The following is a 25,928-nucleotide window of genomic DNA, read 5'->3' on the forward strand; positions in this document are numbered from 1 at the left end:
GTGTTCTGTACAGGTGTACATTACGATTTTGTATTTTGCGTAATTTGGATTGGTGTTGAATGTAAATTATTTGTGGAAAAGTTAATCAGTGGAACTTAAGCATAATTATTTCTAAGTTCTTGCAATAAAAAAAACAATAGTAAATGATTGAGTGGAGGAACACAATGAGGGCGTGTTCCAGTTCTTTCCCTCCCTGCCCCACACCGCTCTGGTTGGAGACACTTCTGGAGGTTGTGGGACCTTCGAGCAAGAATGGCGAAGCAAACACCTGGGATGGATGTGAGCTTGGATTTGAAGAGGAATAATAAACACGTCTCAGTATAATAAAAGAAAAACAATGCTTCTATCACATAGAAGCGTAAGGATAAAGACGGGACATGGAAGAGCACAACAAAAATCCCTTCTATTCAGACAATAAGCATATATTCATCCAATGGACAACAATACCACCGTATGTGATTGTGGAATACATTCATAAAGCAGATAATATTCAACTTTGATAGTCACATTAACTAATTAAACTTAACACATAAGTAAGTATAAGTTAAATGAGAACAAGAATGAAGAGGGCTCCCTTCTTCTTTGTGGCCATCATAAAGCCCTCCCCGTCTTGTCCTGTCAGGATGGGGGTGATCCAGGTATAGAGAGGTTTACAGCTTTTAGGGGTCAATTTGGAGTCAGCTGCGTGTCCAAGGTTAATCTCAGGGGCACCAGAAGGTTTTAAATGAGTTAAGTATGTGGATGTCCCTCACAGTGTAGTCCTTCGTTTACTCTTTTTCCACACTTTATTTCATTCCTATAGGCAAGATAACGATTATACTACCTTTAAACATATGTTTAATGTCTCCCATGATGGTAGGCTTGCCTACAGCAAGCAAATAAAGAAATCCACTTATGGGTAATAATGTAACTATGTCTACTCCTAGTCAAACAGCATATTGAAATGTCTTAAATAATACCAGCTACACTACCACGTCTTACAATGGCTACATACTTAGACCATCCATCCGTTTTACGTTATCATCGGTGATCATGCAAATTATGTATAATCAAACCTTCAAGCCCACAATTATACCTTCATGTATATTTCAGACTAATTCAGGTAGGCTTATAATTATACCAGTGCCACTAGCCCTATGAGTTACATTGTACTGCACACTGCTCTGTGTATGTGTTGTTAATATAAAGCCAATTACTTGCATATGTCACATTATTTGGCCAATTGAGGGGGAAAATACTAATTCTTGGAGCATGGTGCTGAGGCCCCTTCAGGGCCCTGTGGCACGAGGGGAGGATGTGTAGTCGACTGAGTATGACGTCATCATTGTACGATACGACGAGCTGAGCAGAAGATAAAAGAAGAAAGGGGGGGTCAGACGAAAATCGTACAAGTAACAGGTATTTAAAGCTTTTGAAGTTGCTAACCGTTTGCTACAGTAATATGTGTATTTCGCCACGGCACAATTCAATGTTATAATTATCTTAAAGATAGCGGTTTTATTTTAATGGATGATGTCTGCAGCTAGTCGCTAGCTTGTAGGCTAACGTTAGCTAGGTGGTCCTCCAAGTTCTAGTAGTAAACCAGTGAAACCAAAGCCAATTGCATCTGGTGCCTTGTCGTAGTGTTATCATTTGGGTAACCGTTCCAGCGCGGCACCCTCTCTGAAATAATTATCTCCCAGAGTCGTGATTGAGTACGATAGCAGTTCTTTGCGCATTTACAAGTGCAAACAAGTTGGCTTGTTAGTTTGAAGAGCAGTCTCACATCCGACCTACTCGCGCTACACTAACGTTACACTTGTTATAATTGCTGCATTAAAATATATTATTTAATTGAATCACCCTATCCCCAATTAAAATACATTTATTATGTTTGGCTTTTGTTCCTGGGGTATATGTGTAATTTACCTATACAACTGTTGGAGCATTGATATTTATTTTGTGGTTGGTCTCAGTCCAACCTAGAAAACGCCTGATCATCCCCTTCTCGCTATTAATAGACTAGCTGCCCCCTCAATGATCAAAACACTCAAAGCTACTGTTAAGAAAACTGACCTGGCATTTAAGTTAAAAACCCAAACAACATAATAGGAATCACTAGAATAATAATATGTGTAATCCCACTTGGAATGCCTAATGTCAGAATGAGACTAATTAATCATACCTCCATGTTGCTAAGCTATCCTGCCTCCCGTGGAGATGGGTGACAGCGATGACGAATACGATCGCCGGAGGAGAGATAAGTTTAGGCGGGAACGGAGTGACTTTGATCGTTCAAGAGAGAGAGAAGACAGGCGTCGGGATGATTGGAATGACAGGTAAAGTACAAATGGTGAAGCAATCGATCCCAGACACTGCACAAGGATCCCTGAATAAACGGAACATTCTGGAAAGACGGCCGGTGTATGGTGTGTAACCCAACCTTTCTTGTGTGTCAGAGAATGGGACCGAGGCAGCAGGGAACGGCGAAGTCGGGCAGAGTATCGGGATTATGACCGAGGTCGTCGTGAGAGGTTCACCCCTCCAAGGCATGATATCAACCCACAGCAGAAACGCATGAGGAGAGACTGGTAAGGATTAATTTGTCCCCCATACCCGACGGGAGCGGGGAGTGTAGTCTAGAGGCTAGGAGGTACAATTCCCATCCCAGCCAGAAGCTAACAGGATCGATCCCCAAAGTATGCAGCCTAACCTGTAAGCGTCCTTGAGCAAGATAAACTTCTCCCTGTATATGTATCTGAATTCACGCTGCTGATCTTTATCCAAAAGCGTGGTGGTGGTGGTATATCCTACTTCCACTGTAATCTTGTTTTGAAGGACCAATACATGTCCCCTATATTCTTGTTTCAAACGAGTAATCAAGATCCAGTGTATTCTTGTTTTAAATGAGTACAGTGATTACGCATCCAATGTATTCTTGATTCAAAGCTCCGGTCTCTATGTGCAGGGATGACCATGGTGGGGACCACTACCATGGGGGCTATGACCTGGGATACGGTGGTGGTGGCGGTGGAGGCGGTGGGGGGCCAAGCTATGCCCCTCCACAGCACTGGGGCCACCCAGACCTGCACCTGATGCAGCCTCATCATGGCATCCCTATCCAAGCAAGGTAACCAAGCTGTGTGACCTGCTATGCTGAATGTGACCTGCATGTTGCCCGCTTTTTGAATTCCCAACAGCACAATCCTAATATGATTTTTTTATTTAAATTTTTTTATTTATTTATTTTAGAGAAACCCTGTAGGGTCAATAATGTAAACCTTTTCCCTAATCTGAAAATGTTACACAGGCTATATTAAACTCTGGGTGGGCACGTCCCTTTGGCTGTAGCATCACAACGCTTACTGTGATGCTAACGCTAGACATAACCAAGAAATATTCAGCCAAATGTTTTTCATATGTTTTTCAAATGTTCTCATTTTCTTTTATTCGTAATGATATATATAGTAATTTAAAACGTATGTTTTTGTGTGCCTGGGGTTCCGAGGCTGAACTGTGCATTCCTGTGTCCTTGGTTCCTAGGCTAGGCAACATCCATGACATGGACCTGGGCCCTCCCCCTCCCATTATGAAGAGCTTCAAGGAGTTCCTGGTGTCACTGGACGACTCAGTGGATGAGACTGACGCCGTCAAGCACTACAACGAGTACAAGATCGACTACCGCCGGCAGCAGATGCAGGACTTCTTTCTGACGCACAAAGATGAAGAGTGGTACGAGACCCAATGCCTTTTACTGCGTATTATATGCTCATAGTGCAGGCCGATAGGTTACTAGTTTTTATAGTATCCTTGTTGTATGTCTCTACATCTGTGATCGGTTTATCCCAGCACTTGATATTGGAGGACATTGTGCCCTCAAAAGAGTGACAAGTTATTAAAAGGTCCTCTCGTTTATCTATGGGCTCTAATGGGCCCAGTGGTCCATGGGCAATTAGTTAGCTTTTCACCTTTTTATCTTTATTTCAAATTGGTTATGCGACGTTCCACTGAGCCACCACAATGCTAATATTGAGCTCGAAGTCGTTATAGGAAGGACCTAACATTTGTCCCAACAAATCACATGGAAACATTATTTACATTTGTACACATTACAAATAAGTTTTTTTTGTAACTTGGCAATCATAAAGAAAAGAAATACACATTTCCTTGCTTGATTAGTGCTCTGATGTTATCCCTAGATTGAAGTGCTGCATACTTGTGAAAATGCCAAAGATCATGTTTTTACTGTCTTCTGTTCTGTTGTGTCATAACCAATCCTTCCTCCCTCCGCTCGACGTCCACTTCCTCAACGTGGACAAGTGTCGCGCTCTTTTTGTTTTTGTTTTTCGGCGATAAAGAAAAAGTGGAAACACAACCGCGCGGGATTGCGTCGCTTAGTCAGCCAGGGCACGCGCTGCGCACAATGCAGCCGCACTTAGACACACAGTACCAGGGCTCTTAGACAGACAGTGAAGCACAGACGACAACGCACGCATGGAGCTGCCATTTTTATTTTTGGTCCGTTTCATGGTTTTGACCTTTGCTCCCCCCTCACCCCTCTCTCCATTGTCTTTTTACATTCGGATCAGTAAACCAATCCCCCAAAAACAGAGTATGAGTGTGTACAGTCACACCAGGGCCGTGAAGTGGAGCACACTTTCACAGAAGAGACCACTCTTGGTATTTATTTGTTATTAAACTGGGAGACCCGAAGGTAAATTTAGTCCACTCAATGGTTGTTGTTGTTTTTGATTCTTTCTGTCAAAATTCTGACTTTGTAAAATGTTCGAATGATTCTTATGCAATGCATCATGTTAGCCGTCTCTGGTGAGCTACCGAGAGGCTTTCTCATAAAGGCAGTGAGGCAGTATCCATCCTCACTTAAGGACCACCTTAATTTGAATGGATATATAAATCAAATAAACATAATTATTCTTAACACAAGCAGATATAAATATTCCCCAATAAAATACCTAGATTGGCTGAATGATTCTAATCTATGAAAATAAATAGTTCTGTTTCTCCTTTTGATGACCTTGGCAGTGTGGGAACAACAAGCAGACATTTAATGTTTACCTCCCATCCATTCCATCCTCCATTCCCCCCCTCCCTCATCCACTCCCTACACCCCCCCCCCCCCCCCCCCTTTCTTTTTGTTTGGTATTTCCCTCCCCCGCCCCCTCCGTCACCTGGCCCCTAGGTTCCGCTCTAAGTACCACCCTGTCGAGATGGAGCGGCTGGCGGTGGAGTCCCGCGGCTCCCTGCAGAACCGCCTCAACGTCTTCCTGTTCCTCATGGAGAACAGCTGGCTGGACAACGTGTCGCTGGACATCGACCGCGCGCAGGCGATCACCAAGGTCCTGGACGCAGGTGTGGTGTGGCCGACAGCCTGAGGAGTTAAACAACAAATAAAACTCAAAGTGACATTTTCATGCCATGGGACCTTTTAAGATGAACACCCGAGGCTTGAATGCTTCCAGCGTAGCTCCTGTTTCGCCGGACAAGCTAAATACTTATACTATTAATACTTATTTTTATTACATAGATTTTTTTTAAATGTATTATTATTGTTTTTTTTTATATATCAGCATAGCAAGTCACTTTATTATTATTTTATTATTTTAATTACATTGATGATCGGTTGTAACTTATTGTACTATAATTATTTAATTATGCTCTGACCAACCTACAAGCAGAAGCTGGTGGGTATTTTTGCCTTTATGCGATCGTTTTGATAGTTTTTGGTAATTCTTCCAGATTGATTTGAGTCCACTGACCGCCTTCTAGATCCCCGTACCCCATCCGTCCCGTCCCTGATGAAGGCCTCGTTCATATACCCTGCGTCTCCCTTCTCTGCCTCCCTGCAGCCGTGATCAAGATGGAGGGAGGCACCGACCACGACCTCCGTATCCTGGACCTGCCCTTTGAGGAGGAGGAGAGGGAGCGGGACCGGGAGCGGGACCGGGAGCGGCCGGCCCCCGGTCCGGGGGGGCCAGAGTCCTCCAGGCGGGAAGACCCCAGAGTCGGGGAGGGAGAGCGCAAGCCCCCGTCAGATAAAGACCAGAACAACAGGGTGAGCTTTGGACCTTGGGCCGGTTCTGAAATATGAATCCTGCTCTATTATGGAAGAGGTTAAAACGTGGCGGGCGAATGCAAAGTTGTGGGGTATAGGATGTCAGTTTACACCTCGTAACAAACAACATTTCAGACGCATAATTCCTAATAGTTATGGGATTGGATTGGAATGGGGGGGTTACTTACCACTCTATCTGTAACACGGGGGGGGGGTGGCTGTGCCGCAGGCGGAGAGTAATCCAGCCGGCTCCAAGCAGGGCGGGGCGGCCCGGCCCGGACAGGGCAACGGACTGAAGGCGGAGAAGGGGAAGGAGTCCCCGAGCAAAGAGCTCCCTGAGAACAAGAAGGTCAGTGGGTCCCTGCTGCTGGGCTGGGCCTCGTCCCCACCGGCCAATCCGACTCTCGGCGAGTGACGTTCGTTCATATCGGCGTTCTCCGCTTTTGTTCAGACGAGGAGAAAGAGGAAGAGGAGCGGCGACAGCGAAGACGAGGCCAGCGCCTCGGACAGCGAGTTCGATTCGGATTCGGACTCAAACTCTGTGTCCTCTGACAAACCCGCCGAGAAGGAGGAGCCGGAAAAGAAGAAGAAGAACAACAACAAGGAGGAGGAGGGAGAGGAGGGAGAGGAGGGTGAGGAGGGAGAGGAGAGCAAAGGTCAGTGCCGCCAAGTCCCCCCCCCCCCCCCATGCGATCCCAGTAAGAAGACGGTTATCCCGTCTCACGCTAAGCTGCCATTCATTTCTCCTGCCAGACGACGCAAAGGAAGTGAAAGTGGAGGAGAAAAAACCAGAGGAGCCCGAGGAAGAGGAGGACAAGGAAGAGAGGGTGAAGGAAGAGAGGGAGGAGAAGAAGAAGCCCAAAGACGCCGCGCCCAGGCCGCGGCCGCTCCACAAGACCTGCTCCCTCTTCATGAGGAGCATCGCGCCCACTATCTCCACGACTGAGGTCGTCTCTGTGAGTGACTCTATGAGCTAGGCTCTCGGTTTTATTTTTACGTTCAATGTTTCTTACTCGGTGCCAACTTTCTTTAATTCAATGAGAATTTCCCTTTGGACAATATTCTCATGTAAACAGTATTACAAATAAATGTATTATAATGGCTACATTTGTTATATGTTCTTGGCTATCCTCACAAAATAATGGTTTGACTTTATTTAATAATATATAAATATAATAATTATAATGTATAATTTTTTTTATTAATGACTACTTTTATAGAGACATTTTTCTTACCTTCTCTCAGCTGTGCCGGAGATACCCCGGCTTCTTGCGCATCTGCCTGTCGGACCCCCACCCTGAGCGCAGGTGAGTGGCCAGGTTCCTCCCCCATCATAGGGGTGAGGATGGAGATACTACAGATACTATTTCTGAGCACCCAAGTTTATTGGGATTCTGTAAAAATGCTATCCAATATTACTAAATTTGGCCGAGATTTGATCCTTTGTGTGGTTTGAATGTATGGTTCAACCTTGGGAACGGTTTGTCAGTGTCCGCTATCGTTTTCTATATGGGAGAGTCCAAACAGAATAGTTCAATACAAATCAACCATAGGCAAATACACTCCAGCGCCCTCTGAAGACTGTACTGTGTTGTGTCTTTGTGTCTTGTTGACTTTAAGTGTACCTGATGATACAGGTATTATAAAAGTATCGTGTCCCCATACTCAATCCCACACAAAAGTCTGATTGCAGTACAGCAACGTCTAATGAAAAGGAGAGTATTGGACAATTCAAGTCTTAAACAAACTCCAATGTGTCCAGGTTCTTCCGTCGCTGCTGGGCGACCTTTGATCGCAGCGTCAACATCAAGGAGATCTGCTGGAACCTGCAGAACATTCGGGTAAGACGCTCCCGCTGGACTGTTTGAGAGTAGCCTGCTTTATTGATCCCAGTTAGGTCTCACAGGGCTCCCCAGGCCCGTATCAGATGACACGCCCTCTTAATCCTCCACCAAGCAAGGAAACAGTAAAGACCCCCTTGGGAGCGGGAAGGAAACATGAGCAGGAGCACGAGGGACGGATCTCCTCTTCCAGGCAAAACTAGGAGGGCAATAGAAGCCAAATGGGCAACGGTAAAGTAGTAGCAGGGAAACTTTTATCCAATTACAAAGTGTGCACATTATGTGTGCCATAACGACCCCCAGCTGAAAGAGAGTGGGTTGGATGCCTACTTGTAGGCATCCTGGAGACGGATCCTTTAACCCCACCTGCTCCATCATGACCGGTATCTATATGGCCTCCTGCGATTCCATTTGGATCCAAGCTCTGCTAAAATGACCAAACGGTAATGGTAGAGCTACAGAAAGAGCCACGGTGAGGTCATTGGTAAACGTCGGTTTCTTCATGTCCCCCTTTGGTCTCCTTCCGTCTCCCCCCGGTCCTCGTAGCTGCGGGACTGCGAGCTGGCGCCGGGCGTGAACTGCGACTTGGTGCGGCGCGTCAGGAACATCAACGGCATCACGCAGCACAAGCTGGTCCTCCGCAACGACATCAAGATGGCCGCCAAGCTCATCCAGGCTCTGGACGAGAGGGGGGGGCTGTGGAGCCCCAAGGCAGACGAGGAGGGCCAGGCGGGCGAGGTGAGAGAGGGGGATAAGAGATGGGCAGCGTGGGGACCACTCTGGAGCTCTGCCCTTCAAGGCCTTATCCACCTCCCTGCGGCGGGGTGGGACACCCAATTTAATTAAACCAACACCTCGTTTACTTACAAGTAATAAGGGCTTGAGACCTATTTCTTACACAGAATGATTTGTCAGAAAGACCTCTAAATATGAACACAATTGATTTAGAATCAATCCTTTTAAATAATTGTGATCTTAATGGCATGTCGAGCTGGACATTTGATATGGCATGCACAGGTCTAACCAAGATTAATTAACATTACCCGAGTGTTAACATTACCAGGTCAACGTTTATGTTTGAATGTGTCTTGGACGGGTGCATGGACTCGTGGCGGACTCAAACTCTAAGCGTTTTTCCGTGTCTGCTCTCAAGCTGCCAGCGCAGAACCCCATCATGAAGAACATCACAGACTACCTGATCGAGGAGGTCAGCGCCGAGGAGGAGGAGCTACTGGGCAGCATGAGCGGAGGGGACTCTGACGAGGGCCCCAAGGAGGGCAACCCCACCGAGACCCCCGTGGAGAGGGACGACAAGCTGGCCAAGGTGGGTGGACCATGCCTCCTGTAGGTCTTTAAACTGGCCAAGGTGGGAGGACCATGGCTACTATAGAGCTGAATGCTGGCCATGGTGGGAGGACCATGGCTACTATAGAGCTGAATGCTGGCCATGGTGGGAGGACCATGACTACTATAGAGCTGAATGCTGGCCATGGTGGGAGGACCATGGCTTCTATAGGTCTTTCAGCTGGCCCTGGTGGGTGGGGTGTGCTTTACAAAGGCATTTCAGCTGATGCTGCTTTAACGCAATGCTAACCGTCAGCGTTCCCTCTCCCCTGGCTCCAGGTTCTGGACCGCCTGCTGCTGTACCTGCGCGTGGTCCACTCCATCGACTACTACAACACGTGCGAATACCCCAGCGAGGACCACATGCCAAACCGCTGCGGCATGGTGCACGTGCGCGGACCCATCCCCCCCAACCGCATCACGCACGGAGAAGGTCCGTTTCGCCCCCCCCCCCCCCCCCGCCACTTGTGGAGCTGGTTCCTTTATCCAACTCTCTATTTGGGAATAGAAAACAAAAAAAAACAGTTTCTACCCCAGAGCTGTTATTTCTCTAAATAATGCAGAATTATAAATTATTGCATTATCATACCAATCTGACCTTTAAAATTGGCTGACATTTTAAAATATATATATTTGTTGGAGTTCTTTAACATTCTATATATATTTTTAAAAAATAACCCTTTTCTCATTTAGTTTTTGTTTTAAAAAGCACTTATTTTGAGAGCCTCTACCCCAATTTCGTTGCACTTTGTGCAATGACAATAAAGAGATTCTGATTCTGATTCTATTTAAGCTGGGGTGGGGATAGTGACAGTGTTTGCCTCCCAGCCGAAAGGGTTCTGGGTTCAAACCCAGCCAAATATCTACCCCAATGTCTCCAGGCCTAGAGAAGACGGGCCTAGAAGGCCTAGAAGGCCTGGAGACATTGGGGTAGACATTGGGCTTCCAGGCATCCTAGAGCACGCTTTAAACCCCCTACCAGCTCACTGTTCCAAGTGACACGTCACTTTGGATGAAAGCTAAACGAGTGAATGGACCGTGAAATGGTTTTGAACAAAATGGTTCTGCATCCGTCCATCTCTCAGTGAGCCAGTGGCAGAAGATGGTGGAGGAGAAGCTGGCACCGCTGTTCAACTCCAAGGAGCTGCTGTCGGAGGACGAGGCGTCCAAGATGGGCCGCAAGGACCCCGAGCAGGAGGTGGAGAAGTTTGTGTCGGCCAACACCCAGGAGCTGGGCAAGGACAAGTGGCTGTGTCCACTGAGCGGCAAGAAGTTCAAGGTGTGTGTGTCTGTGTGTGTGTGTGTGGGATACATCGGTGGCACGGGTCACACAGGTCAGCAGCACGCTAAGCAGTTAGGGGCTAGAGGGACTGGGTGGTGTGGCAGCTCGGCTCCCAGAGGAAAGGTACCGGCATAGACCCCCAATATCCGCAGCCTATCCATGTATTTGAACGTCTCTTCGGATAAAATTGTCGTCCAAATGCTTAAATAGAAATGATCCCGCTTAACCCTTTGAGCTACATAATTGTGTGGTTCCTAGTTGATTGAGGAATTGAGTGAGTTCATGTGGAATGAGAATCTGCTTGGTTAGACTCCTGTTTTAGTTCTCAAGCTACTGTTGTAATGGTAACCTTACTGCCCAGGGCCCGGAGTTTGTGCGTAAGCACATCTTGAACAAGCACGGGGACAAGATCGAGGAGGTGAAGAAGGAAGTGACCTTCTTCAACAACTTCCTCATGGATGCCAAGAGACCCTCGCTGCCGGAGCTGAAGCTGCCCCCCCTTCCGGGCCCGGGACAAGGTGAGGAGAGCCCTTTGGCGTTCTGCCTCACGACCAACGCCTGTGGGGATTGGAAACTAACTGGGGGGGATATTCACTCATTATTTACTCATCCAGTCCATTTAAAATCCTGCTTGAACGCACTGGCATTATGAATTAACGTTGATATACAGGATCCTATTCAAACCACTCTTCCTATGTTTTCTAGACAACGGAGCGTTCAAACATTTTTATGCGTTTGTTGATCCAATATTGATTGTACACTTTGCTCTCATCCCAGTCGCCTTGGCTCGGTCTCTGCTTAAAGGGGGGATATCATGCTTTTTCGACTATTCCCTTTGACTGTTAAATGACGTATGTATACATGTTTTACGTCTGCTAAGCTAGAAAAATCGAATTATGAGCCAGGGTATTCGGGCCCGTGAGAACGCCCCTCATTAAGTGCATGAAGCAGCTCGTTTGCTCTCAAAGTATACTTGTGTATTAGTGTGACGTCAGACTTGGCAGTGAGCAGTACTGAAGGGCAGAAGTCCCGCCCTCCGGCTACCGGCAATGTTTACAACTTCTCGGGGGTGTGAAATGTAGACATGCGCACGAAGCGTTCGACCAATCGCAATAGACAGGGCTACTCGGGAGGGGGTTCTTAGATCGGCATGATACATAACCCAACGTTTTAGGAAGACTGAAATTGGTTTTGCAGAAATAACCAGTGTTAGAATAAAAAGGTATTTTTATCATACAGGCATGTAACCCTATTCTAGTAGTACCCCCAAATGCAATTATTAACCCTAAAAAGCCTGATATGGGATCTTTAATGACCTCCAATGTTCTGCAGGTGGGATGGGCCCCAACATGCCGTTTCCCCCCCAGGGGCCCATGGGCTTTGGCCAGCCGCGACCACCTCTCATGGGCTTTGGAGGTAGGCCTGTTATGATGTAAACTGTTCCATATGCCGTGGTGTTAGACCCAGATGAGGAGGTCCACTACCAACATCCTCCCATTGGACAGGTTGACTGATGATGACGATGAACAGACCATTACCCCCGCGGCTCCTTCTAGTGTTCCTTAGGGGATTCATTGATGGCTTTAACTAAATTATTCACGTTGTGGTCTAGTAATTATTTAGGATTTGTGTCAGCATGTGTGTTTGTGTTAATTAAAATGAACAGTAGATGTTAGGTTGCATCCTATTATATTTGAATGTTAATTTTAATAGTTTGGGATAGTTATACAGCTGGTGTCCAATCACAGAACAACAGCATTCATCAGCGGTTGGTTCGGTTGTAAAGGCCATCGTACCACAGCCTCTCCCTACCACGTCGCGTTCAGGCTTCAGCAGAGTAGAAATCCCTCTTTCGTACCTATGTGTAATGGAAATTCCCATAAGACATGTTGTTCCCAAGACACCGTGACCCCTTAGTTATTATCTGTAGTAAGTTAGTAACCATTGCACTGTTTATACCGCGCTTATCGCCATCGAGGGGAACTGAGACAGCCGCGGCCGCCTCAGACGCAGCACGCCAGGAGCTACCTCCTGAGAAGGCTGACGGGGGCAGCGGCGTTCCTTTCTGCAGCTGTGCCCTCGAGGACGTTTCCCAGCGTTCGGGGCCCTCTACAGCCAACCTTTGTATGCTTGTCGTGCTGTTTGGCCTCTCTGCGCGGACACTACTTTGATCTTATTCTATTTTTACTCCATTTTATAATGCACCTGTTCAAAGAACCTCCGCCACGCATGGCGCTACCAGAATTCTAACGTTGATCATCTTTGCCCGCTAGGTGTCCCTGCGTACCCACCCAACCAGTACGGTGGGGGGGGAGGTGGAGGAGGTGGGGGTGGGGGTGGTGGTGGTGGCGGGGGTGGCGGGGGTGGAGGAGGAGGAGGCGGGGGCCGGGGTAACTACGACGGCTTCCGGGGGCCCGTTGGATACCCCGGGAAGCACCGTAACAACAGGTAAAAGCCATTGTAAGGATCGCCTCCGCTCTCCACCTCACCCACCGTCCACACAGAGGTCACTCCCAGAAGGAGAGGCGCCGCGTGATGTTCTCAACCCTGGTGTTGTGTCCTCGCTGTCTGGCAGGATGGCCCGGGGTGACCCGCGCAACGTGGTGGAGTACCGGGACCTGGACGCACCCGAAGACCTAGAGTTTTTCTAATCCAATCGATCCCTTTTTCATTAATTTGCCATTTGTGTGTTTATTCAGTTCCTCCTTCCTATTGCCCGCCCCTCAAAATCATTTGCTTAATTAGGTATGGAAATTATTGTAATCCACTGCTTTAATGTTATTCCTCAAGAAATAAAAACGTATGAACAAAAATGTATTTGTCAAATTATAAGACTTTATTGCCACTGTTCCCATATTTTAAATCACATGCGAAATGTCATATATTCACATTGAAGATATGAATAGTGCATTGGAACCGCGTAAACAATACAACACAAATAAGGCATCGACAATATGTGCAGAGCTGCAGCATTATTTTAAATATCTAGTTTGTTGCACAGGATTTCTGATGCCTGTTGTCGTGAACCGAGAGACCAGACGCCTATGGAGACCTCTATTTTTACAGGGTAAATCCTTCACTTGATCAGAGCAGGGCTGTCATTGAAGTAGTCCCATGGTCGAGGCAGCGTGGAGAAAGTCTGTCTGGATTACCCAATGCGAGTCCTCTAAATGATCTGCAGCTCGTGGCTTTCAGAGAGACCGCAGCTGACCTTATGCTCGTGGAACAGTTTGGAGAGCGACTCCATGTAAAGGTTGTGGTAGTGGTCCACTTCTTCCTCTGTAGGGACCAGAAGCTTCGGCACAGCGATGGGAGCTCCCACTGAAACCAGAGGGATAGAAATGTGGTTGATGGTTCCGGATCTTCAATCAGAGGCAGAACCCCCTGATGGGGCTCAGTTCAAGGCTCATCACCTTGGATGAAAGCATCAACTGAAACTTCAAAATGCATTTCCTGCAGAAAAGGTGGCAACTGCTACAGTGCAACGTGAGGTTGAAAATATGTTTTTAGTAAATCCACAAAGTTTTAAGACTTAAAGAAATGTTAAATGGCTTAAATCGAGTAAAGGGATTTGAACATAGTCGAAATGGAGTTAACGATGTAAACATGCACACCATTTAAGAAAAATTCAATTGGTTGGAAACAAAGTGAAGAGCTCAACAAATAGCTAATGTGATTAAGTTTGAATACATTTGAGATAGCTGAGCTGTTCTGATAATGTGTGTGAGTGTGCCTGTATGTTGACCTTATTCCTCCACATCTAGTGGATCGAAATAAGCTCATAAAATGATGAGGCTTATAACTTTGGACTCCTTTGAGTCTCAGCTTTCATTTGGCATATTGTTTGTTTAGATAGCATGATGTTAAAAAAGCTTGTTTAAGCATTTAGCTTCTACCGTGAGTACAGATAGATATGTAATATGTAATTCTGACATTGTTCTACTCTGACATCAAAAATGGTTAGCATTTGTGGTAACTGATTCTAAAAAAGCATACATTTTATCAAAATTCTGTTGGGAAAGGTCTGTTTGGAAAGTTATGAAGTCTGAAGTGTCAATTGACTTCCATTGTAAAAAATTACATTTTAAATGTAGAATATCTTAAAATGTTTAATATATATATATAAATATTTGAATTGAAGCGCGAAATTGAAAGGTAATCTGAACATTTTAAAGATCTTTGTGAAAAATTGTGGAAGGAGTACGAGTCACGAAGTTTGTAGAGAATATGAAAGAAAGAATAAAACCGAAGAAGAACAATAGTTGGGCGCTTCATGCAGCACTCACCTAACGAATCGGCTAAATGATCCAACAATGAATTGGGTTCTGGTAACGGGTGCTCAACTCACCCACAGACGTGATGGGGGTCCGGTAGGGAAGCAGGCCAAAGCGGTCCCCAAGAAACACACACGGGGCGAACCCTATCAGCCTTTTGAAGAGGTCCTGTAACCTCCGGCCCACGCTGCCCTCTGAGAAGATCACCTGGCGGAACAACTCGTTCTCCCCAAACGAGTACACAGGCACCAGGTCGGCCCTGAGGGCCAGCAGAGAGGGACTGGTTACACTGGGCGTCTCAGTTATTATGGGGGCTTCAATGTCTTAAGAAAGTCCTTGTGGGGCCCTTTTAATCCCAGTTTGAAGCCTATACTAACGACTTGATTTACAGTGCACCTTAAAATAAAATAAACACTTCAAAATGAACTGAACCTCACCCGTGCTCCAGCGCCATCCTGACGAACCCTTTGCGATGCCTCATGACCACCGTGTTGACCCCGGGAGAGGAGGACAGGGACTCTTCAGCGCCACCTATCACTATCGACAGTGCGATGCCCTTACCGCTCTTGGAAAGGACATGAGTCAGACTCGCTCTGCTCACTGAAAGCAGGCCTGGTCAGAAAGGAAAAATAACAAAGTTATTTCCACGTGTATTGTTGCTATACTATCTTGTCAACCACGCAAGGCAACAGTCAGCTTGTCCGGGGCAGTTTGTGTGTTAGGTTTCTTGCTCAGGGACAGGTGTGGAAGAGAGGGCCTTTTCTGGTACAAATACCTGCACTCATGATGTACTCCCTAAAGAGCGGTATCCGGAAGAGTCCGGCGAGCACGGCCAGGCTGGAGCGCATCCCGGGGAAGGCCTCGGCGAAACCACAGCTCTCGGTGCTGAAACACGTGTAGCCTCCTGCACACATGATGCCGTGCGGGTGGATGCCCAAGATGTAGTTCTTCTTGGGGTCCAGCTCGGCTGTCTTCACCAGCTGAATGACAACACAAAACATGGATTTAAGTCATCATCATATGAACCATTAACATAAGATGCTTGAATGTAGACAAATATGGACACAGTCACGCAGAACTAAAAGGCCAAAATTAAGATCAAGATCAAAAGAATGTGTGTACATTGGAATTCAAGCCCATTGTCAAGTTTCCCCGGAATAGGGATTGCAGGGAAATTGCATTAATTTGTGTATATATTTTCTATAATATTATATATTACTGTTCCAACATGTATAATAATCATGTGGTTAGACATTGTTTATGTGAATGTGTCCAATGTGCACTTTAGCAGTCATGTCAACATGTCTTAAAATCAACCTCTAAGTTTAGTCATCCAAGAGCGAAAGATAAAGTCATTGCATCTGCATCAACATCATACCTTGATGGGAAAATAGTCTCGGAGGTGTCCCCATATCCGCCAGTTCCTCACGAACTCTGTTCTTCTGCCCCCTAGTGGTAACATCGTAGTAGTGAACACCTTTTAGATGCACCGTATCTAAAGCCATTATGTATACATGATTAGAAACATCTTCACAACCTCTTTCAGGAGTATGCCAGTCCTTCACGAGCCACACGAAGTAGAGAGCCGAGAGTGGCCACAGAGAGGTGAACATGAGCGACACCACAAGGGTTAAACAAGTCACTCCTGGATGTTGTTGGTGAGGTCATCCATGATAAGGGACAAAAGAGAAGTGGTACATGAAATTAAAAGATTTAGTGGAGCAAGTTTCTGAAATACATTTTCCTATTAAACATTGTTTATCTTTGCCATAAACCTTTACATTTTCTTTACCAGAAATAGTTTGAGAAACTACACTTGAGCATAACCTAAACATAACCTTAAAAGTGATTACATACTGCTCACCTAGAAGGACGAAGGTGAACTCCCATTGCGCAGCACTGAGCGTCTCCAGAAACAGTTTCCACTGAGTTTTTTCTTGCTTCATGATGGCAACCTGCAGGCCATCCCATATAATGAGCAGTACTCATATTGTTTTTGTTACTCACTTGCATTGTATTACAAGCGAGTTCAATGTAAGTAGTGCAAAGGGAATGTGAGTTATCTTAACGAAGATAACAGCTTTGATATGACATCGCGCATCACTGAACTGGACTTTGGTAAAGGTCGGAAACAAAGGCTTCAAATAAAGACCATCAAATTAACACATATACTGCATCACAATACTTCTTCCCTGAAACAGCCTGTGGATCATTCAAGATATTTTTGAAGAAGTATTGGTCTGTGGATATATATAATTGGGAACACCTTAATGTCTAGGACTACTGCATGTACGCATAGAACTGAATATATGCATACAAAATTATGAATTATTAACTAACATAACCTTTCTATGATTGAGCAGTTCATAAGACAAAACAACTTGGCATATGTTTTCTTTACCTTAGGGGACGTTTGAGATGATCACGGTGGACAGTAGTTCAAGTGCAGGCTGAGCACAATGACAGGGTGTGCACTTTGAGCAGATCAAATGAGCTCCTGATAACCGATCCACTCGCCCCTTCTTCAGCATTTACAAATAAATTCCTCATTATGACAAACATATACAAAGTGTTTGTAACTATCACAGGCCTCAACGCAATATGTCCTAGGTTGTACAGCTTACAAAATGTTCAGACCCACAAGGACTCCCTTTTCAGCATTTTTCTTTTTAAAATTCTCTATCAACAAATGGTCTGAGAAAAGGAAATAATAACTTCCTTTGTTCCAAGTGCCCTACCCAGTTGCTTACTCAAAAACTATGACTGGCATAAATGTGCAAAACTGTAAATGACGATACTTGTTCCTATCAGGATTAAACTGTTAAATATTATAACACGTAGGTCAACTACATAATCATAATCATAATCTTCCGTCGCATATAAGATCTGTATAAGTGATCTAGTGATCCAAGTAATATTATAATATTAAAAAAAAGAAGGTAATCATCTGGTAGATAGGGTTAAGGTTAAATGACCGTGATAAGTAAACACTGTAAATCTGACAAGGGACAAGTTCTGATACAAATATAAAGCGCGGACTCACTCACAATGTTAAACCCAGACCCGGCAGCGGGCTGGTCCTGCTCTCTTTCCGGGTTCCAGAGTAGGGGGCGTTTCTGTCTCAGGCCATGTGCAGACCCAGTCATGTGACACAAGGGGGGAGAAAAACACAAAAATGAGCGTGTAGCAATAACCTTTTTTAGATTACAGTCGAAAAATATTGCATATAAGTCAAAGATAAAATATTTTATATTATATTATATTGTAATATTATAATCTACATAGGCTATAGGCCTATATAATATATAAATTATATTAAATATATATTTAATTAAATATTTAATAACATTTTAGTAAAGCATTAATGCCCTTCGCAGCTTACAAATAAATAAATAAATAATAAAGTATGGATGGTGTAACAAAAGGGTGTTTGATTGACAGTGCGAGCGTCGTTATCGGCCGTGGTAGCCTGCCATTCCACAAGCAGATGGAATATAACGTTGACATTTACCTGTTATTGTCAACCTGAATGCAGTAGGCTCCAATCCACCTACAATTCTTTGTGTGGGTATGTGTGTGTGTGTGCGTTCATGGTGTCTGTGTGCGTGTGTATTGATGTGGGATACATTGGTGGCACAGGTTACGCGGGTCCGCAGCACGCTAAGGTGTTAGGGGCTAAAGGGATGGGGTTGGTGAAGCAGCTTGAGCTACATAGAACCAATTGTTTGGTTCCTATTTGATCGAGGACTTTAATGAGTTCAGGTGGAATGAGAATCTGCTTGTTTAGACTCCTGTTTCAGTTTCAGTTCTCAAGCTACTGTTTTAATGGTAACGTTACTGTCTAGGGCCCGGAGTTTGTGCGCAAGCAAACCTTAGACAAGTACGGGGACAAGATCGAGGATGTGAAGAAGGAAGTGACCTTCTTCAACAACTTCCTCATGGATGGCAAGAGACCCTCGCTGCCGGAGCTGAAGCTGCCCCCCCTTCCGGGCCCGGGACAAGGTGAGGAGAGCCCTTTGGCGTCCTGCCTCATGACCAACGCCTGTGGGGATTGGAAACTAACTGGGAGCGATCTTCACTCATTATTTTCTCATCCAGGCCATTTAAAATCCTGCTTGAACGCACTGGGATTATAGATTAACGTTGATCTCCAGAGGTTGTTATCCAGGATCCTATTTAAACCCCTCTGTTCTGTGTTGTTTAGACACCGGAGCATTCATCCACTTTATGTGTCTGTTGATCCGATATCGATTGTACACTTTTCTCATCCCAGTCCCCTTGGCTCGGTCTCTGCTTAATGACTTCCAATGTTCTCTAGGTGTGATGGGCCCCAACACGCCGTTTCCCCCTCCAGGGGCCACAGGGGTCCATGGGCTTTGGCCAGCCGTGATTGCCTCTCATGGGTTTTGGAGGTAGGCCTGTTATGATGTGAACGGTTCCATATGCCGTGGTGTTAGACCCAGATGAGGAGGTCCACTACCAACATCCTCCCATTGGACAGGTTGACTGAGGATGACGATGAACAGACCCTTACCCCAGCGGCTCCTTCTAGTGTTCCTTAGGGGATTCATTGATGTCTTGACTAATATATTATTTATGCTGTGGTTTATTAATTATTTAGGAATTGTGCTAGTATATAAAAGCAGGGAATTTATTCAAACTAACGGTACATGTTGTGTTGCATACTGAATAGGATAAATCTATTAAATGTCGAATTTAATAGTTTGGGATAGGTTTACCGATGGGGTCCGATCACAGAACGACATTATTCATCAGCGGTTGGTTCAGTTGTTAAGACCGTCATACCACAGCCTCTCCCTACCACGTCGCCTTGGCTTCATGAGTAGAAATCCCTTGATCAACCCATGGTGCTACCCAGACTTCTAACGTTGATCATCTTGGCTCGCTCCCCAACCAATCTCTTCGCGGGGGGGGGGGGGGGGGGGGGGGGGGGCTGGAGGAGGAGGCGGGGGCCGGGGTAACTAACTACGACGGCTTCCGGGGGCCCGGTGGATACCCCGGGAAGCACCGTAACAACAGGTAAAAGCCATTGTAAGGATCGCCTCCGCTCTCCACCTCACCCACCGTCCACACAGAGGTCACTCCCAGAAGGAGAGGCGCCGCGTGATGTTCTCAACCCTGGTGTTGTGTCCTCGCTGTCTGGCAGGATGGCCCGGGGTGACCCGCGCAACGTGGTGGAGTACCGGGACCTGGACGCACCCGAAGACCTAGAGTTTTTCTAATCCAATCAATCCCTTTTTTCATTCAGTTGTCGTTTTGTGTGTTTATTCAGTTAAACCTCCCCTCCAAATCCTTTCATTAGTTAGACATGGAAATCATTCTAATCCACAGCTTTAATGTTATTCCTGAAGAAATAAAAGACCATTAACACACTATTTATTTGTCATAAAAGTGTGAGTGTGAGTGTGTAAGTGTGTGTGTGTGTGTGTGTGTGTGTGTGTATGTGTTTGTCACAAACTATAAGACTTTATTGCAACGGTAACCATATTTTAATTCACATGTGTGAATTGTCATATATTCACATGGAAAATATGCATATTGCATTGGAAACACGTAAACAATAGCGACACAAATGGGCAGCGACAATTTGTGCAGAGCTGCAGAATAAATAAAAATACATAATTTATTGCACAGATGTTTGCTGATGCCCGTTGTCATGAACCGAGGGACCAGACGCCTATGGAGACCTCTATTTTTACAGAGTAAATCCTGCACTTGATCAGAGCAGGGCTGTCATTGAAGTAGTCCCATGGTCGAGGCAGCGTGGAGAAAGTCTGTCTGGTTTACCCAATGCGAGTCCTCTAAATGATCTGCAGCTCGTGGCTTTCAGAGAGACCGCAGCTGACCTTATGCTCGTGGAACAGTTTGGAGAGCGACTCCATGTAAAGGTTGTGGTAGTGGTCCACTTCTTCCTCTGTAGGGACCAGAAGCTTCGGCACAGCGATGGGAGCTCCCACTGAAACCAGAGGGATAGAAATGTGGTTGATGGTTCCGGATCTTCAATCAGAGGCAGAACCCCCACATGTTCCCTAATGGGAAATCCCCTTGGGTGAAAGTGTCCACCTAATGAATCGGCTAAAAGATCCAACAATGAATTGGGTTCTGGTAACGGGTGCTCAACTCACCCACAGACGTGATGGGGGTCCGGTAGGGAAGCAGGCCAAAGCGGTCCCCAAGAAACACACACGGGGCGAACCCTATCAGCCTTTTGAAGAGGTCCTGTAACCTCCGGCCCACGCTGCCCTCTGAGAAGATCACCTGGCGGAACAACTCGTTCTCTCCAAACGAGTACACAGGCACCAGGTCGGCCCTGAGGGCCAGCAGAGAGGGACTGGTTACACTGGGCGTCTCAGTTATTATGGGTGCTTCAATGTCTCAAGAAAGTCCTTTTGGGGCCCTCAAGAAAGTCTTTAATTTCTGTTGGAAGCTGTATAGTAACCACTTGATTTACAGTGCTCCTTTTTAAAACTACTGCAGACCCTAACAATACTAACGTCAGTAAATTAATTAAGCCAAAAACCTTAAACATTTAAATGAACCGTGTATAAATGCATGTTAACATTAGTGGTTAAAAGGTCACTTCATAAGCTATCAACGCGCGGGGACATTAATTGATAAGTTCCAGGCCCACGGAGCACCAGACCAGGAGGGGTGTGGTGTGTTTTGGACCTCACCCGTGCTCCAGCGCCATCCTGACGAACCCTTTGCGACGCCTCATGACCACCGTGTTGACCCCGGGAGAGGAGGTCAGGGACTCTTCAGCGCCCCCTATCACTATCGACAGCGCGATGCCTTTACCGCTCTTGGAAAGCACATGATTTAGACTCGCTCTGCTCACTGAAAGCAGGCCTGGTGAGAAGAACAAAAGTCATACACACATGTTTTGTTGCTATACCATCAGTGGTGTCTTCATGAGGTACGTGTACTGCATTTATCCAGTGCTTTTCAGCCCTGTGGCAAAAGCGCTTTACCATTTTTGCCTCGCATCCGCCCTAAGGTGGTGTCAACCATGCAAGGCAACAGCCAGCTCGTCCAGAGCAGTTAGTGTTGGGGGTCTTGCTCAGGGACTCAACGTTTAGCTAGCAGAAGTCGGGATACAACCATCTAAACCTCCCATTTTGGACCTCCTGAGCCACTGTTGCCCTCGGATACACCTTTAAATACTTGGTAGGACCCCCTCTATCATTCACTATTCATTTAGTTGTTTTTGTTGCTCTAATGTTAATCTATAATGCATACCATACCTAGATATTTTGATGTATAAACCTCACCTGCCCAGTGATTGGGTGATTTTCAGGTGTAAATCATAAACGGTAGATGTGGTGATGAATGGGGAATAGCAGTGACTGATGTCCTTTGTGAACTGCTTATGTGCATTTCATCACCACTGACTATGATATGATTAGCTCTGTGAACTGGAGTTTGTGTAAACACACCCTCCGCTACAATGTGGGTAAGTCCCTGAACTCAGTTTAAGTACCACATTTTTCACCAGGCTTGTAGGGTAATTGAGAATCATGTCACAGACAGACGGATAGATATATCTCTACGCACACACACACACACACACACACACACACACACACACACACACACACACACACACACACACACACACACACACACACACACACACACTCACACACTTAAATAAATACAGTCATTGTTAAACTACATAACTTCTGTTCAACTGGCTGGCATGATTTTGTGGGGGTCAACCTTTAGCTTAGCAGAAGGCACAGCAGTCAACTCATGTCGTAAGCTTGTTGAAGCGCGTGTGGAAGAGAGCGCGTTTTCTGGTACAATACCTTGACTCATGAGGTACTCCCTAAAGAGCGGTATCCGGAAGAGTCCGGCGAGCGTGGCCAGGCTGGAGCGCATCCCGGGGAAGGCCTCGGCGAAACCACAGCTCTCGGTGCTGAAACACGTGTAGCCTCCTGCAGACATGATGCCGTGCGGGTGGATGCCCAAGATGTAGTTCTTCTTGGGGTCCAGCTCGGCTGTCTTCACCAGCTGAATAACAATACAAAACATGTATTTCAGTCATCATCATATGAACCATCAACATAAGATGCTTTAATACAGACAAATATGGATGCCGAACTAAATGCCCAAAATTAAGATATATACTATTGGAATTCAAGCCCATTGTTAAGTTTTCCCTTGAATAGGGCTTCCAGGGCAATTGTATTATTTTTTGTGTTCGCTATATTCGATATTTTCTATAATATAATATATTACTGTACCAACATATATAATAATCATGTGATTACAGCCATGGTTACATATGTCAATGTGTCCATTAGCACTTATTGAAGAACACTCCCTGGTTTATGTGTTTACAATAGCAGTTGTGTCACCACGTCTTTAAATCAAGCTCCAAGTTTAGTCATCAAACAGCGAAAGATAAAGTCATTGCATCTGCATCAACATCATACCTTGATGGGAAAATAGTCTCGGAGGTGTCCCCATATCCGCCAGTTCCTCACGAACTCTGTTCTTCTGCCCCCTAGTGGTAACATCGTAGTAGTGAACACCTTTTAGATGCACCGTATTCTAAAGCCATTATGTGTACATGATTAGAAACAGCTTCACAACCTCTTTCCGGTGTATCCCAGTCCTTCACGAGCCACACGAAGTAGAGAGCCGAGAGTAGCCACAGAGAGGTGAACATGAGCGACACCACAAGGGTTAAACAAGTCACTCCTGGATGTTGTTGATGAGGTCATCCATGATAAGGGACAAAAGAGAAGTGGTACATGAAATTAAAAGATTCAGTGGGGCAAGTTTCTCAAATAGACTTTCCTATTAAACACTGATTTACTTTGTCATAAACTTAAAAAACATTGCCATAAACATTTTAGAGAAACTACAGGTTTGTGCAACTTAAACCTAACCTAAAAAGTGATTTTATATATTGCTTACCTAGAAGGAGAAAGGTGAACTCAGATTGTGCAGCACTGAATGCCTCCAGAAACAGTTTCCACTGAGTTTTTTCTTGCTTCATGATGGCAACCTGCAGGCCAGCACATAATAGTGTAATAAACGGTTCTCATGTTTAAGGTAAGTGGCGCGATTTATCTTAATGAAGATAACAGCTTTGATATGTCATCGTGCATCACTGAACTGGACTTTGGCTTAAACGAGGTCAAGATTAGAGGCTTCAACTAAAGTCTTCATCAAGTTAACACATTTAGCAAATTGTACGCAACTTCTCCTCTGAAACAGCTTGTGGATCATTAGAGATATTTTTGAAGAAGGATTGGTCTGTGGATATATATAATGGAGAACACCTTAAAGTCTAGGAATACTGTATATAGGCCCACCCACAAAACCGAACACAGGCTTTATATATCAATACTAAATTACGAATTATAAAACAATGACACATTCATAACCTTTCGATGACTGAGCAGTTCATACGACAAAACAACTTGGCATATTTTTTCTTTACCTTAGGGGATGTTGTCACGCTGGACAGTAGTTCACAAGTGCAGGCAGAGCACAATGACAGGGTGTGCACTTTGACCAGATCAAATGAGCTCCTGATAACCGATCCGCTCCTCCTTCTTCAGCAGCAAGCATCATTTAAATCATCATGACAAACGTTATGTTTACAAGGTCTCATTTTACGTCATTTTTCAAAGTAATATACAAAAATATCGATCATTTTATAAGTCCTCATCACCAAATGATCAGAGAAAAATTAAGTCATAAACCTGTGTGCCCTTCCGAGTTGCTTCCCTCAAGTAAAATGCGTCAGAAATGTACAATACTGTAAAGTGGGATAGCCTATTGTTCCTTTCACTGTTCAACTGTTACATATTAGGTATAACAGGTAGACATGTAGCCCACTAAATAATCTAATTTGGTTTTATAAAATCTGTATAAGTGATCTAAAGTAATAGGCTATCCATTATTATAAAAAAAAGTTACAAAAAAAAAAATTCATCTGGTAGATTAGGTCATGGTTAGATGATAGATCACAGTAGCCTACATCTGACAAGGAACAAGTTGTAATGCAAATTAAAAGCGCGGAATCACTAACCATGTTCTCCATGTGCCGGTGAACCCAGACCCGGCAGCGGGCTGGTCCTGCTCTCTGTTCGGTGAACCCAGACTCGGCAGCGGGCTGGTCCTGCTCTCTATCCGGTGAACCCAGACCCAGTAGCGGGCTGGTCCTGCTCTCAGTCCGGTGAACCCAGACCCGGCAGCGGGCTGGTCCTGCTCTCTTTCCGGGTTCCAGAGTAGGGGGCGTTTCTGTCTCCCACAGGCCATGTGCAGACCCAGTCATGTGACACAAGGGGGGAGAAAAATACACAGAAATGAGCGTGTAGAAATAACATTTTAGATTATAGGCTTCAAAACATTGCATTATAATTCTCAGATAAAAATAAAATATATTTTTTTAAATTAAGCTCTGTCTCCCATCGACTTGTTTTGCATTTCCATCCGTGCCAAGGAGGTTCTACATAGAATATATCTAGCCAGTACACAAACACGTACATTTCAACGCTGTAGGTAGGCCTACTATTTTCCTTATCAGTGTCCACAAAAACACAAAAAACACATGATATTAAAGAGCATCGAGCAGTGCTGCTGTGACGTTTCGACGTGGTTTCATGTCGCTGCAGCGTCGAGCTGCTCTCCTCCTCTCCTCAACATGACAGCGTCCCGTCCTCTGGGCTTCTGCATGGTCTCTCCTCCTCGGGAAACTACGCTATGAATATTTATATGAATGCAAATGCGAGGAGTGCTTCTGATTGGACATGTATAGCAATTTGTAGCGTGGCGCATACATCTCTGCTGGTTTGATTCAAGCCTAACCCCCGTGTTGATGGTTTTTTTTCCCTCCAGGGTTGAAGCCAAACGACGCGTCGTTATTTCCATCTAAACAAGAATGACGTTCACCTGAGCCTGGGTCTGTGTGGACGGGAACACTTTGTAACGTCGCAGCCAAGTGCACCATGGCTTCCGATAACATCTCACACCGGCGGGCACACGGTTAGACTTCGTTTAACCACAGGACATGGAAGGGCTTTTATTCAACCAAGAAGCGCCAATCTGATGATTTTTGCCACATGGGACCGATTCGATGATCTCGTTTCACTTGA

General features: G+C 45.4%; 3 protein-coding genes across 5 annotated transcripts; 1 reads left to right on the top strand and 2 right to left on the bottom strand.

The window, feature by feature from the left end:
- The first annotated feature begins 1,297 nt into the window (after positions 1-1,297).
- srrt (serrate RNA effector molecule homolog (Arabidopsis)) lies at positions 1,298-13,336 on the top strand. Its single transcript, XM_030360692.1, has 20 exons — positions 1,298-1,398; positions 2,180-2,318; positions 2,439-2,570; positions 2,948-3,109; positions 3,523-3,711; positions 5,180-5,349; positions 5,847-6,052; positions 6,282-6,401; positions 6,504-6,708; positions 6,806-7,008; positions 7,298-7,359; positions 7,815-7,893; positions 8,440-8,631; positions 9,047-9,217; positions 9,517-9,670; positions 10,323-10,516; positions 10,881-11,037; positions 11,852-11,935; positions 12,793-12,967; positions 13,095-13,336. The coding sequence occupies exons 2-20, from the start codon at positions 2,200-2,202 to the stop codon at positions 13,168-13,170; spliced, it is 2,850 nt and encodes a 949-aa protein (XP_030216552.1). The 5' UTR covers positions 1,298-1,398; positions 2,180-2,199; the 3' UTR covers positions 13,171-13,336.
- On the bottom strand, positions 13,335-17,912 carry LOC115546890 (diacylglycerol O-acyltransferase 2). 3 transcript variants are annotated; one of them, XM_030360693.1, is made up of 9 exons: positions 17,841-17,912; positions 17,195-17,315; positions 16,658-16,748; positions 16,331-16,438; positions 16,172-16,242; positions 15,569-15,773; positions 15,231-15,405; positions 14,868-15,052; positions 13,335-13,840 (listed from the first exon to the last, which is right to left on the bottom strand). In XM_030360693.1, exons 3-9 carry the CDS (start codon positions 16,737-16,739, stop codon positions 13,686-13,688), a joined length of 981 nt encoding a protein of 326 aa, XP_030216553.1. In that variant the 5' UTR covers positions 16,740-16,748; positions 17,195-17,315; positions 17,841-17,912; the 3' UTR covers positions 13,335-13,685. The 3 variants fall into 3 exon arrangements, with proteins under 3 accessions (XP_030216553.1, XP_030216555.1, XP_030216556.1); XM_030360695.1 differs by having other exon boundaries at positions 13,336-13,840; positions 17,837-17,892; XM_030360696.1 differs by having other exon boundaries at positions 13,336-13,840; positions 17,195-17,312; positions 17,841-17,861.
- A 2,372-nt stretch (positions 17,913-20,284) lies between these two features.
- Positions 20,285-25,073, bottom strand: LOC115546891 (diacylglycerol O-acyltransferase 2-like). The gene is made up of 9 exons (XM_030360697.1): positions 24,863-25,073; positions 24,269-24,383; positions 23,740-23,830; positions 23,413-23,520; positions 23,253-23,323; positions 22,623-22,827; positions 21,489-21,663; positions 20,940-21,124; positions 20,285-20,770 (listed from the first exon to the last, which is right to left on the bottom strand). Exons 3-9 carry the CDS (start codon positions 23,819-23,821, stop codon positions 20,616-20,618), a joined length of 981 nt encoding a protein of 326 aa, XP_030216557.1. The 5' UTR covers positions 23,822-23,830; positions 24,269-24,383; positions 24,863-25,073; the 3' UTR covers positions 20,285-20,615.
- Positions 25,074-25,928: the final 855 nt, after the last annotated feature.

The sequence above is a fragment of the Gadus morhua genome, chromosome 7, assembly GCF_902167405.1.
Source record: "Gadus morhua chromosome 7, gadMor3.0, whole genome shotgun sequence".
NCBI lineage: Eukaryota > Metazoa > Chordata > Actinopteri > Gadiformes > Gadidae > Gadus > Gadus morhua.